The sequence below is a fragment of the Aplysia californica genome, unplaced genomic scaffold (assembly GCF_000002075.1).
Source record: "Aplysia californica isolate F4 #8 unplaced genomic scaffold, AplCal3.0 scaffold00248, whole genome shotgun sequence".
NCBI classification, from domain to species: Eukaryota; Metazoa; Mollusca; class Gastropoda; order Aplysiida; family Aplysiidae; genus Aplysia; species Aplysia californica.
The window spans coordinates 597,497-612,709 of NW_004797518.1; the positions used below are offsets into that span (position 1 = coordinate 597,497).

The 15,213-nt window shown below is 38.6% G+C and overlaps 1 protein-coding gene across 2 annotated transcripts in view; it reads right to left on the reverse strand.

Moving 5' to 3' along the window:
- Nucleotides 1-1,745: 1,745 nt before the first annotated feature.
- Nucleotides 1,746-15,213, reverse strand: part of LOC101853170 — an 18,145-nt gene continuing 4,677 nt past the window's right edge. For both annotated transcript variants that reach the window (XM_035970296.1, XM_005100459.3), the window contains exons 2-4: nt 6,743-6,902; nt 6,113-6,260; nt 1,746-3,647 (exon numbers count right to left, since the gene is read on the reverse strand). In XM_035970296.1, coding sequence (XP_035826189.1) covers nt 3,438-3,647; nt 6,113-6,260; nt 6,743-6,837 — 453 coding nt within the window. In that variant the 5' untranslated portion in view covers nt 6,838-6,902 and the 3' untranslated portion in view covers nt 1,746-3,437. The remainder of the gene's footprint in view (nt 3,648-6,112; nt 6,261-6,742; nt 6,903-15,213) is intronic.

A 15,213-nucleotide genomic window follows, 5' to 3' on the forward strand; every position in this document is an offset into this window, starting at 1 on the left:
CAAAATGTGTCAGACTTTTACGTAGATTGAGAAGAAAAAAAAACAACAAAGTGTACCACCATCAAGACAAAACAATTGACCATTTCCAAAAAAAATCAAACAATATTTTTATAAACGGTACATACATAGACAGCCTTAGAGAAAACAAAGAAGCTGAATTTGTATGGAAAAACACATAAAATATACCAGGCCCATAAAGTATACCAGGCAACAAAGCATAGGCATGAATTTAGCGATAAATGTCATGATGTGGAGAAATCAGGTGCTCATCAATTTTTGGCCATACAGAGTTATTGGTATCATATTAAAGCTTTTTCATTTGTCTTGCTGTTAATTTTTAAAAAAACAATTTATATATCTTGAATGGAGATCCAGACATTTGCAATTGAAAGAGGTGGGTGTCTTCTGGAGTCAAAGAAAAAAATAGCGAGAAAATGGTCACCACAGTGTGGTGACTTCCAAAGCTTGAGCGTCTTTGAAAACTGCAAATTTACATGTTTTGTGCCTTTGATCAACGTGTTTCAGTAAAATGCTCACAGAAATGTGTTTTATATAGACATAAAAGGTGTTAACATCACCCCCCCCCCTAAAAAAAAATTTAAAAATAAAAATTTTTTTAAAACATTGCCCAACAGCTTGAAAAATACTGGTTTCTTTGAATTCATTATTTTGATGAACACCTGATTTCACCACGATGCCTCACATATACATGATGTATTATGCTCGAGTTTAAATCTGTCAATGACCCTGATACAGTCAAAAAAGTTGTTGTTTCACTCATTTTTTAATCACTGTGTATCAACTAAAAACGCAAAAATTGAATACATACAGTCATCTGGCACTTCCTTTCTCACTACTGTATTTCATGAGGAAACAGAACAAACCCGTTTTTAACACTCTACATCACAGTTTGGGAGTCAACAAAAAGTACATCAACATAACAATGGTTATTTGTCCTCGTAAAAAGTGATCAGACAAACTCCATGAAGGGAGAGCAAAGAAGAAAGACTGGCCAGCGGTACCCTCCCAGCATTCCTGCTCAAACATAATTTATACAAATAAGAAAAACAGACACAGGAAAAAAACAAATCATTTGGCGATTTATGAGTGACAGAAGTCTTGAGTACACATCTTTTTAAAGGGAATATAAGACATAAACTTCAGATTAATAATGTGATTCACGGCCATCTCACAAAGGATTTCCCCCCAAACCCTCAACAATCCTATCACACACACACACACACAAACACCCTCGCACAAACACACACACACACACACACACACACACACACACACACACACACACACACAGAACAAGCCTAACAGATTTGCAATTGGTGAAAACCCATCCACTAAGCCTGTGATGAATGGAATAGAAGATTCTAAAACACTAATGACATTACAACCTTTCCTTGACTTCAGCTCTTCAAAGAGCACAAACAAGTTGTCAAGACAAATCAAAGTTAGTAGGTTCAGTGGCGTCCATCTAACACTAACAGCAACTCTCATGCGAATAAATAGTGAAAGATTTTGTGAGTATGTTAGTGTTTAGCACCTATAAAAAATGGCAGCTTTCATCGCATGCTTTCAAGGAAGTTAAAATTGTTTCAGAATGTTAAGCGGTCTGTTGGAGTTATAAGATTGTAAAGTGCATAGAGCTTGCTGTTGAACGGGATTTTGTGCTATACAAATGCTGTCTATTATCATTATTACATTATTATTATTAATTATCATTCTTCTTCTTCTTCCTCTTAATAACTTCGGTTTCTGTTAGACAAAGGCCACTGTCTATTGAATTTTTACTCCCAATATGTTTTTAATTTGCAAAAAATAATAGAAAGTATAACAGTTATTCACATAAATTGACTTTCATTTCCAGTAGATCTAACCTTTTAATCAAGGGCATTAAAGATACATCCTCAATTATTCCAAGCTCATCGCTTCCACAGTGAAATAAACAAAAAACCAGAAAAAACAAAAAAAAGCACTTCCAGCATTTCAAAGAGGACTTACAGACAAGCATTAAAAAAATATTGGTAAATACTCTCTCTCTCTCTCTCTCTCTCTCTCTCTCTCTCTCTCTCTCTCTCTCTCGCTCTCGCTCTCTCTCTCTTGAAAAGGTAAATATAATTTCAAAAATTCCTATAAACAATGTACACAGGTAAATAAATGACTCTTGAATAACAAAGATTTCTCAACAAATATAAACTGTTCGTGCTATTATTAAAAAAAGAATATCAATACGATGAAAGCAGGAATCACTTGTTACTTATTATGCTCTCACATTTCCGGGCACTATTGAAGAATGCACAGTGCAACAAATGGTTTTCATCTGCCAAGGATTTTCAGTTACCTTGTTTTTTCTTTCCCTTTTGCTGTCTCATTCCAGATCTCCAAAGAGTCTAACAGCTCAGAAGGTAATCATTGATTGATTTATTGATTGATTGATTTATTAGAATTGGTATTAATTTAATATTCTAGCCCCATAGCTAAAATTGGTGAGCAACCTCAATTTTCATTTTCATCCGTCAAAACATTTTTAACAGGTGAAAAGAGAACAAAAAGCACTAGTAAGTTTTAAGCCTGTTTCTATGAAGACTAGCAGAACAAGTCCAATTCTTGGGTCAAAAGTGTCAGAAACCTGGTGTATGTCAAAGTGATAAGCAACTACCTTAACCGTGGACTAATGCTTATATTTCCAAAACATGTGATGTGAACCAATGTAGAAGGCTTCAAGTTTTTGTTAACTTTTTCCTACTACATTCCTTGATTTTCCTTCTTCACCTCCATTTTCTGAGTATTTCACTGTTCAACTGTTCAATTTTCCTGATTATTTCAGTTATTACTTCAGATATTTCTAAATGAACATAGGAACAAAAATGTGACAACCAACACTAGACGTAAATTGTTCGAATCTTAAAACTTTCCAGTGACCTGTAACAGATTTTCTCATTGCTTAAAAAAAATTTATCCTTTGCAGCTTTCTGAGCTTCTACTCATTTATCTCCATAAAGTATTCAAATTACAATCATTTAACTTAATTAACTGAAGCCTGTAGCCAGGGAAGCTAGGCAGGTGGTCACTGTGGGAACCTAACAAATAGCAAAAAAAGAATTTGATACATATAATATTGTGGTGATATCTAATTTCTCCTGTTGCGTCTCTGTTCACCCATCTCGTCTGTCATGGTGTTTGTGAGTGTTGCTCAGTGTGCCGTGTTGCTGTGTAGTATCCAGAGTCCGTCCACTTGTCTATTATCACCAGTCTCTGTCTGCCACTTGGACAAGTAGTGCGTTTTTTGTTTAATAAAGCCAAGCTTTTAAATATGGCTCATTCGTCTAGCTTTTTGGAAATTGTCTATAAATGTATATACAGCACAGGACCTGGGACGCTGTATAACTTTAAATGTTTGACCTGTAGCTCACCCCCAAAAAACATCAAAACCTGGAGAGGACATCACGGTCATCAACAAACTTTCCGTTTTGGTTTCTTATTGCATGAGCTCCAGGGATGGCACACCCATTCATGACCACATAGACTCCGGGTGCAGAAGAGGCTTGCAGAAATCCCAAAGCAAAGCCAACATTGAAATCTGCATCTGTGTCTTTCATGCATTCCGGCTTGAACGCCCCAGTTATAGCCACGACCTAAAAAACATTCACAAGGCAAAATTTTGGGAACATTAGAAAAATATGTTATAACATAAGAATATGTTATAAACATTAAAACTTGTTTAAAAAAACCAACAACAACAACAAAAACAGTCAAAAACTGAATTCACAACCTGCTAATGAGAATAATATATTTGAAAGTGTAATAACTGTCCAAGATTCTGCCACACTCAGACACACAAATGTCCAAACCCAAGTACACACAAGTATAAAACACACATTTTTCACGCAATTATCAATAATTCTGATGATATCGACTTTTTTGTCACTTTTTAAAAGACACTGCACACTCTTCAGCCTGCAAAATTCACATGAAGATTGCAGTCAATATTTCTAAGGATACGACGGAGCCAGATTTTATTGATCTTTACAGAAATAATAAAATTGTAAATAATTTATCGCTATGTAAAGTAAAATTGTTCCTGCATCCGATCCGGACATTGGGGATTGCATTGTTAGTGAGACAACTTCCTGGGCCTTTGGCATATTGTGGTAGGGTGGCCAGTTCCTTTCCACGCCACCTTTACTTCCCCAACTCAAAGTCAGGTACCCATTACTGCTGGGTGGGCAGGAGGGGGCGAAAAAAATCTGTGTCCGAATCGAGGTTCAAACCTGGACTTTCCGCTTCGAAGACGAGTGCACTAACCGCTCCGCCACCGCACCCTCTTATTGCTATGTATCATTATGAAATACTCCAGAGTTGAGCCATTTCCACTCTTTTATTCTGGCCCCAAAGCTGCATGGATCAACGCAAATCAAGTATGTATCAGTGAGACAGCATTTAGGAAGGGGGGGGGGGGTCACTGAGGTGTGTCCTTGAACAAAATATGATAACTACAGCTCAAAAAATAGGGTGCAGTGCAGTGCCGACCAGCAATGACATAATGATTGTCTGTGATATTCATGAATGAATATGTGTATAAGTGTATTAATGTATGCCACTGTAAAGCAAATTTCCCAAAGTGATCAATTAAGTGGAATTTATTTTCATCTTTAATTTTACTAAGCAGATATATTCCAAAGAAGTGACAGCAAGACTCTCGTTAACTAGTAGCCAATGTAGTGGTGATTGAAAGCAATATTTTTGTCTAAGCACTACTATGTTCTTGTGCTGAAGGGTTGGGGTTAGCTAGTGCATGTTACAAGGACAATGCCAAACACACAAAGAAATGTGTATTGAAAACCTAATAATAATAATAGATAGCATTTGTATAGCGCATATCCCCGCTCAACAGCAGGCTCTATACGTTTTACACTATATTATTACCCCAGCAGACCATAGAACACTCCGAAACATTCTCAGCTTCCCGGGAAGCATACAGTGCAAGCAGCCGATTAAGCGCTCAAACACTAACAATCTGACAAGATCTTTCGCTGTCTATAGCCGGGTACCCATTCCCACCTGGGTGAAGTGAGGAAAATTCGTGTAAAGTGCCTTTCCCAAGGACACAACGTCAGGCCCTTGACGGGATTCGAACCCACGACCTTACGGTTGCGAGACCGAGAGCCTAACCACTAGGCCACCGACGCCACACCTATATGAAACAATCTGTATGAACTAGACTGCACATCAAAATAAGCTTAGATTAAGATGTAACTTACATTTACAGCTGGTTGGCACTATTCCAACCACATTTTTCAAAGGAATAGAGGACAATACAAGTAGCATTTTAGAGAGAGCGCCCAAAATTGTGATTATAAAGAAAAAAGCTTTAATTCTATGTCCACATTTTAGGACAAGATTGAGGAAAAAAACCAAAAAAAAACCTTCTCACAAAATTATACAGAATTTTGAAAACATGAAAAGAAATTCTATGTCCACATTTTAGGACAAGATTGAGAAAAAAAACAACAAACAAATCTTCTCACAAAATTATACAGAATTTTGAAAACATGAAAAGAAATTCTATGTCCACATTTTAGGACAAGATTGAGAAAAAAAACAACAAACAAACCCTCTCACAAAATTATACAGAATTTTGAAAACATGAAAAGAGTATTGGTGCGGTAGCTCAGCTGGAAAAAACATTTGACTTAAGACTAGGTGATCCAATCATAAATACCCAAGGCAAGGTTTCTGAGCCTTCTTCTTGTACAGGACAGCTTTACTTTAGACACTTCCTGCAATCATGCACTAAATAAAACTGTATGGTGCCAAAAGGGGAAATAAAAGTTACTCTGAAATTAAGAATGTGTCAACCTGTAACCAACTTTTCTCAAAATACAATACATGTAAAGAAATCAAATAAACGCTAACAGGAGGCAGGAAATGCAAAGGTGTGGTCTACTTCCCCTTCTTTTCAGTTATTTTAATAATAATTTTTGTTCTTTGCAAAATGGGGCCACTATCATGTTGATTCCCAATAAACTACAATTCAGCAACAACAACAGCAATGACAACAGCAACAACAACAACAACAATAGCAACAAAAACAACCCACTTTTTCTCCAACTCCAGGTCCAAAATTAGAGCCTTGGCCAACTCCAGCTCGCACTAAGTAGCGTGCCGTCTCACACATAGTGTCTGTTCCATGCGTGATCAGAATAAGTTGCTGATCCCCTTCTACGACAAAGCGCAAAATGTCTTCCCTGAAATTGGAAAGGTATGCTGTTATACAAAGACTCATAATGTAGCAACAACAACAACCATTGTTGGTCACCCAGCACTGTTCACATACAAATATTTGCAGCTGAAAGGACAGTGGAAAAGCACAATTACACTTTTGTTACTTTGCTCAGAACAGTGTAAGTGTAAGCTCTCAGAGAAAATTATAAAATAAGTTTGGTAGTGAAAAGATGAAGGACTATGGTTCTCGTCGATTGTGACCTGGACAAAACATGTGTGATTTAAAGGAGTTATCTTGGATAGTGAGCCATCATCATATGAGAGCAGACTTGTACAGTGCACTAGTACCAACTTGTTCCAGAGTGACCTAATTTATTGAAATATGGAAAAAAGGAAGGAAAAAAAAACTTAGTACTACACCAGTATTTTACCATTAGTTATTCAAGAGTCAAACTCTAGCAAAGAGAAGAGGCATCATTAAGTATGCTATACTTATTATTGGTACCTGTCAGCATCAGTAATTTCTTGGCTGTCCTTTGTGCATACTGTTTCAAACAGGAAAGGAAATCCAGGCGAAATACGGGACATTATGTTTTCCATGGCAGGTTGTCCAATTTCAAAGCCATATGCACCAGGTTGTTGAGGGTAAATCTTGTCGATTGTACCTTCTCAGACAAAAAAAAAAAGAATGAATGAAAGTACACCAAATCACTAAATGTGTTTGTTATTTTCTATTTTAGTAAAGTTCTATGGCGCTCGAAACACAATAAGGTTTATATGAGTGCCGAAGATTAGAGGTGTTACAAGAGAGTAACAAACACAAAATAGAAGAAGGGTAGATAAGGACGATAGATGTTTGATAGGAAAGAAGGAACAAGCCACACCAGAGCACCCACCAACCATCCACTGTTTTCTTGCTTGAATTTATTCATCATATATAATATAAATTACCTGTATTACCTGTCCTGGGCAACAACATCATTGCACACCGGACAGGTCCATAAGTGCTCAGTTCCCCCCAGCACCAAAGCCCGCAAGGTATCCATACTGATTGTTCCGGTGGCTGTCTGATTATGGCGACGTCTTTCCTTTCCATTTCCAGATAATCGTTCCTTTCTTCCTTCTCCCCTCTCTATCCCCATTTCCCGCATCCTAATGATTGCGAGGTGTTCTGCTGTCTCCTTGTCTTCTTCATCCCGCAACTTTTTCTCCAGGGTCTTCAACACTTCTCCTTTGTCAAATTTCACCTCACCATCAACCACGAAACTGCCTGCCAGCCTATCAGCCTCCTCATTGCCTTTCACTTCAGAGTGCCCAGGACAGAAATCCACGTGATGGCTCTAAGTGATGAGAGTTGTATGGGGTTCATCCATTCACTCCGAAGAAGCCCTTTCTCAACCCTTCGCAAAATGCTCTGGGAGTCCGTGACAATGATGAGATGAGTTGTTCTTGGTCTTGTATTATGAAGCCATCCAAGCGCTCTTGTTACGGCCTCAATCTCCATTTTCATGCTTGAAGTTGTTCTTTCTATGGCCCCTGACATGCCATGAACCTTTTTGTTCCCACTGTACACCACAAAACCCCATCCACTTCTCTCCCCCCTCCTGACTGATCCATCCGTATAGATCACTGGGTCCTCTGGCTTGGAATGCTCCTCAATTAACTGTCGTATATCATTGTCGTTAATGACAGCAGCACATTCCCGTCTTTCACGACCAATAGTGATGTGAACGTTGGCCAGGCTTCTGCAATTGGGGCTCAGTTCAAACCATTCCTTTCCACAGCATATTTCATCGATGTATATATAAATGCACGTCAAAACTTTGGTATCTTTAGGTTCATATTAATCCATTTAGAAATAGAACTACTAATTACGCCAAATAAATACCTTATCATATAAGATCATGAGTTAATATTTTGGCGGCTGGTGCAAATTCGACAGGGGGAACGGGGCAAAACTTTGGTAAGGGGGTGGGTCAGTTTGGACTTGATTGGGTCAGATTCATATCAGGCCAAGCCAACATACCAGGCTAAAGTGCAAAATCACCTTACACAAATTTTCACGTTTCAGGTCTGTTTACATTATTTTCTATCTTGGGTCAAAATCCTTGACAGGTCAGATTCAAAGCATTAGAGCATAAATTTAGAACAGACTAGACTTCTCATCAGTCGTGTATTAGCTATGCCCTTTGGCTCCCATGTCCTGAGAAGTCACTAAACAAATACTGTCCCACACTATCAACTGCAGATTCCCACTGAGCATTTTTTCCCCGGCCATTTGCTGAGAAAAATGTGGAGATTGAGCTTCCCCAAAGGTTTCAGTCTCTGAAGTCCACCAAGATCATATCTGTGATTGTGGCAAAGGAGTCAATATAAGCCATTGACAATTTAGACTATTTAGGAAGCTGGCTGCTTCAACACAGCTCCTGACTTTGAAGATCTCAAGGAGGAGATATTATTATGTTCTTCCCACCGGAGCCTCATAGTGGACACTCCGCCAGTCTCCAGTGCACTGAGAGATAATATTATGTGATTCTTGACAAAGGCATTTTTAAGGCTGGCATTCAGGACTTCATGGGGCAAAACGTCTTACCTAACAAATCACCCAAGCCTTGGTAGTCCAACTAAATTAGTTCAGTGCATCACCAGCTTTCCTTAACCCAGCCATAGCAGTCTTACCTTCCACTGTATCCTGACAAGCCACATAACCAACTCTGGACCTACAGGCAATTAGGCCTTACAAAGGCCTTAGTACGGTAGGACTACTTAAGACATAGAATGGCTGCTTTACACTACTGGAGTAAGATGAATTTTTGGCGTGGTCTCAATTAATTTGACCATCAAAATCTCCACAAACCAACTTAAATAAATGAGAAAATTTGAGGGAAAGCACTCTCCTAAAACCCCCTATATAGAGCCAAGAATCTAATAGGTTGAAGGTCAAATTTGTCTTCATCATCATCCGGTGCCTTGACGACTGGCGTGGGCGATCATGGACCTCCACTTCCATCTGTCTTTCGAAGCAGCAATGGTGTCTGTTGTTCTTGCTGCTCCCAGCCATGTTGTCATCTTGTCCAGTATCTTTTCCCTCTGTCTGCCTCTACCTCTCTTTCCATCAAACTTTCCTGTTGTTACACTGTTCTCTAATGCTTCTTTCCGCATTGTGTGTCCGAAAAAATTTGCCTGTCGTTTTCTTATATTCGTGATAAGTTGTTTTCTATAATTTGCTTCAACCAGGACTTCTTCATTTGTTTTTCTAGCTGTCCATGGGATACGTAGCATGCGTCTCATGAACCACAACTCTGCCGCAACAATTGTTTTTTCCAGCTGTTTATTGATTGTCCATGCTTCGCACCCGTATAATAGGATTGGCTCGATGTAGCTTTTCATTACTCTTTTCCTCATTTCCAGTGACAGATTGATGTTTGTTAGTATCTGTTTCATCTTGTGGAAGGTTGCTTTTGCTTGGCAAATGCGGCTTTTAATTTCGGTGTGACATCTACCATCTGATGATATAATGGTCCCCAAATATCTAAAATGTTGTACTTGCTTGAGGGTGGTATCATTGATTTTGATATTGCATGTTGGGATTGGAGTATTTCTGCTTATCACCATCGTTTCGGTTTTCTTGATGTTTAGGTTTAAGCCCGTGTTGTCACTCTCTTGTACGATGACATTTAATAGATTCTGCAGGTGTTCTTCATCTTCTGCTATTAGGACTGTGTCATCTGCATATCTTAGATTGTTTATATTATGTCCCCCTATCGAGATACCAGGCATTTCTTCTATGTGTCTCATGATATTTTCACTATACAGGGAGAACAAGTCTGGAGAAAGTACACATCCTTGTCTGACTCCTCTTTTAATCTGTATGTACTCGCTGATGTCGTTTTCTATTCTCATTGCAGCCGTTTGATCCCAGTACATGTTTTTGATAATCCGTAAGTCCTTCCCGTCGATATTAAGAACTTCCAGCATGTCGATGATCTTGTCGTGCCTGATTTTGTCGAATGCCTTGGTGTAGTCTATAAAACATAAATGAAGATCTTTCTGAACTTCTAGGGCACGTTCTATTGTTGTTCTGATGACATATATGGCATTTACAGTGCCTTTGCCTTCAATAAATCCACATTGTTCTTGGGCTATTTCTGGGAGAATTGTATTTCTTATTCTCATCATAATTATTCTGAGTAATATTTTTGTTATGTGGCTCGTGAGGCTGATGGTACGATGTGTTTCACATTCGTTTGCATTGGGTTTCTTTGGTAAAGCTATGAAGATAGATTTTGACAAGTCTGATGGAATATGTCCAGTGGCATATATGTTGTTAAGAAGTTTTGTCAGCGTGGTGATTCCAAAGTCTTCTAAAGCTTTAATCATCTCTGTGGTGATGTTGTCCGGTCCTGCCGCTTTCCCATTCTTCATCTTTCGTAGTGCCTTGACAACTTCTTCTTTCATGATTGGTGGTCCCTCGTTGTTATTTTTCACTCTTCTTTGTTCATCTCTTTTGTCATTGTACAGGTCACCGATACATTCTGTCCAACGTTCTAGTATCTTGTCTTTGTCCATTATGATATTCCCATCCTTTGATTTGAGGCATCCTGTTGATCCACGTGTTCTTTAATTTTTCTGTGTAGATCTTTTGAGTTCGCATTGGAATGATTTTCCATTTCTTCACATTCTTCTTTTAACCAGGTCTCTTTTGCTAGATTACATTTGTGTCTGATTTCTTTATGAAGATTCATTCTTTATGAAGATTCATTGTCTTAATCATGCTAAAAAAACCCACGGGAAAATCACTGATTCATTATAACCAGAGGGGTAGGGGGGCAAGGCCCATGAAACCCCCAATTTTGAATATAAATAAATGATATCAAGGCTTTTCTGGTTGTCCTCATAATGAAGTGATTGTGAAGAAATATAATAAATATATACAGTTGAGAGTACAAAACGCAAGAATCCATGGCATCAACTGACAGAATATGTTGATTCAAAACAAGTGGGGAGAAGTTGCCAATACACAGTCAAAGGCGCAGGCTAATAATTTTTTTTAATGACCCCTGGCACAAGTGCATTACCTAAACCCTGATTAGTCTAGTACACAGAGTTCATAACACACAAAGGTAAATTTTTACTTTTACATCTGCACGCAGATGCACTGTTACGGGGGCTAAATTGCTGTAATTTTGGCTGCAGAAAACACATGGCCACTAAATCCTCGCACATCAATTATTTTCAGGAAAATATCAAACCTAATTGCAAAACATAAAATTGTTATGGTGAAATACAGGGATGCATGCCCCCTAAATCCTCCACATATTTTTAGGTCAGGGGGACATACCCCACTGAAACCCCACATGTTGTTAAAAACAAGTCAAATATTTCAACGCAATTCACCCTATTGTAATATAGTCTGTATAAAAATATGCAAACACACATCTCATTAACTAATCATTTGCGGTGGATATAAAGTCAAAATTCGTGTAAAGCAGATAAAAATGAACAATTAAAAGAAGAGTGCTTGAGAATACTGAGCGTGGGATGGATCCATGAGTAAAATAATATATCCAAACAAACTATACAGAGGTGCTTTTAACTCTTTTCCGACGAAGTTTTTTAGGGGTTTAGACATAATTAACTTTTGGTTGAATTTAGCTTTACAGGTGATGTAGAAAATAACTTCATAAGCATAGTCGTCATTCAAATGGTAACAAATGATACATCAAATTGAAGAAAAGTGAATAAAAAATACATTCAAATACGAAATAAGGATTAATTTTGAACATCATGATGCATTACAAGGGAAAGAATGGGTGATGATGATGAGAAAAATATATTTTGTCTGAAAAAATTACACTCATCAAACATGTGAAAGCAAATCTGCACAGCTATATATTCTTATCAGGCCAAAAGCATAATCCACAAATTTCTGAATGAAAGCGCAGCTTTTATTTGAAAGCATTATATTCCAATTTGTGTTTGAGTTATGATATTTCTACCAAGTCCGGTTATATCATTTTGTTGATGCAAGATCGCAAGAATTAATTCACTTGTTTTTTGACAAACCGACTCTTTGACAAAATGAAATTAGATCTTTTCAATTCCTAAATCCTTCCGAAGTTTTCAATAACAATAAAGTACACTTTTAAAACTAAACTAAACTTAGGCACGTACCCCATCAAGGGTTGTGGATTCATACTGATCGACGATACATCCGGAAAGAGTTAAATCTCATAAACGCATTGCATGCTACGGTTTTGAGGGTTATAATATTATATCCATTATAACGTATGAAAACAGAAAACATAGGCTCAACAGTCAGCGGAAGACAGCGAGGTAAAAAATACCAGATGATATTACATCTCACTGTATTTTTTTTTTTAAGTTGGCAGGAGTATCAGTTAATTTTTGTAACATGACATGAACTATGATGAACTATACTATATCTGTTGAAGTTGCCCCAGTCTACCCCATCATACTACCATACAAACATTTCGTAACATACACACATAGTATTTATAAAGTATTGGAAACGGAACGACTTCCGTAATGAGCGACCAACCCAACAAACACAATAATGAAGAGATCAAACCCTAACCCTTACGGTTATCCAACCCCAAACCTTAACCTTACCAGCCTATTAATTTATCTCCGGTGCTTCTTTTTTACGAAACCTACCGGAACCAACAGAAACTGTGATATCTATGAAGGATCAAGGCTAGAGAGAGATCGGGCTCTATTAAAAGAGAAACAAGAGATGGAGACAAAGAATGTTTGTAAGAGAGAGACACAGAGAGAGAAAGATAGAGAGAGAGAGAGAGAGAGAGAGAGAGAGAGAGGGAGAGAGGTTCTATAAGAGAGAGGGAGATAATATAGAGTTTGTAAGAGAGAGACAGTGAGAGAGACTTAAGGTGGACATTTAACTCTGAATAGTTAAGACAGAGAGAGAGATAGACAGTGAGGGAGAGAGGTTTTATAAGAGAGAGGGAGATATAGTGAGTTTGTAAGAATGAGACAGTGAGAGAGAGAATTATGGGGGACATTTACTCTAAATAGTTGAGAAAAAAGTGAATAAAGGAAGCAAGGAAAAAACAAACCAAACAAAAAACAAAAAAAAACCCACACACTCAGAGACACAAAGTGCAAAATATTTATTAATCACAGATTCGGCAATAAAAAAAAAGTGCAGGGGACCTTCCCATGCTGCCTGATAATCTGTCTTATAAAGGGTAGAGAATGCTGAAGTTCTTCCACTGGTGAAACTTGGTCTGCAAAATTTGCCTTCGGGTCATCAGCCCCTTTACCCAACCTCCCCTTCGCATTGTAGACCTGTTTCTTGTTTCTGGGTACGTCCATCTAATCTCCAGTTGTATACACAAGTGCTGGCAGTTTGGTTTTGAGGTCTTCTTCTAGTTTCTGCATTACCGGTAGGCCTACTTTTGCTATAATCCTGACATATGGTTCAGGATTACCAGTTGTTGTTCGCCCATGAACTGCGGCTGGCGGACCCACTCCCTTGAACTCATGGATCGCAATAGCTGGTAACTGCATGGTTTCATTGATAAGCCACAAAACTCTTTTTTCATACTGGCAGTCATGGGCATGCTTTACGTAATATCTCTGCAGAACAAAAACGTCTTGGGGAGCTGGTTGTGGTTCCAGGAAAGTAAATTCTCTTTTCACCTTTCATTCGTTTGAAACAAATTTCTTCTTTTTCTAACCAGTTTTTTTAATCTCACCATTTTCTTTGAAAAAGATCGATTTGCTGCTGGGACCCTTTTGCCAAGCTCTTCGATCATTGTCAAAATTGGAAGATTTTCCGTGCTTTCTCTTCTCCGATTTTTCAGCATTGTTGACCACGAAGTACACGTTGTTTTTCCTGCCGTCAGGCAGAAGGTTTTTGTCAGCTGTATGGGTGTCTTGGAGTATTTGGAAAACGCCTTTCGACTTTCATATTAAGAAACTGACCTTGAGGAAGTTCTTTGGCTTGGCTTGGTGCATGTACCTCATTTTCCTCTTGTAATTGTTCGTCATGTTGTAGTTGTGTCTCATTTGTATCAGTGGTGTCGTTAGTCACATCATCAGTGTTGTTTGGACTTGGGTTTTGATGTACTGTTGCATGACGACCATCATCATCATCACAATCATCAACACCATGATCATCATCCCCTTCATCATCAGCAGCATCATCATCTTCTTCGCGGTTTGCGGGGACTATAGGTACAAAATGATTGGGGGGGTCCATGCCCTGGTTCTGCGCTCCCTTTGTGACATACTCGCCCACATGATACATATTTGCTGTGTAGAGTCATTGTCTTTATGGTCCCTGTGTACAAATGGTGGGTTCAATATTCCACATACTTTGCCAGTGGGTCCATTTTCTGGGGGGTAAACACTTTTGATTGGACGGTCGATAACTAATGACAGTGCCATTATGGTCCAAGCACTTGAGAACTCTGTCGTTTTTTAGCAACTTTCTGCCACAAATTTATAGGAAGGCGACACAATGTCCATTGAATCTGGGCAGGTGTTGTGTTCAGAAACATATTTCGGATGAAGCACCATTGCCAAAGCCGTCTTGTACCTTAGCTCTGTACTCAATCAACAGTTTCCTACAAGAGCAATGCTTGCAGCATGAAATGAAAAAGGCAGCTACCATCGCCCGGTGTAGTCAGTGGTACCCCGGCCAGCCCATGTTTCTGAATTTATGATTTTGCGGTTTTGTCAACAGGTGCTGTTACCGAAGCAGATGACGAGTTCTCTTGACTGTCAACTTTGATATTGTTATGTAAAAGCTTCTCTTTTCGAGCTGCGACTTTACGCAACTAGATGTAGCCAATGTGCGCCACCTGAAAGCTGAAAAGCAACGTGTTGATCGTACAAAGGCACACAGTCAATCAATCTTGGCACGGATAACATAACACAGCACAATAAAAATTACAGAAGTGTGTGTGTGTGTGTGGGGGGGGGGGGGGA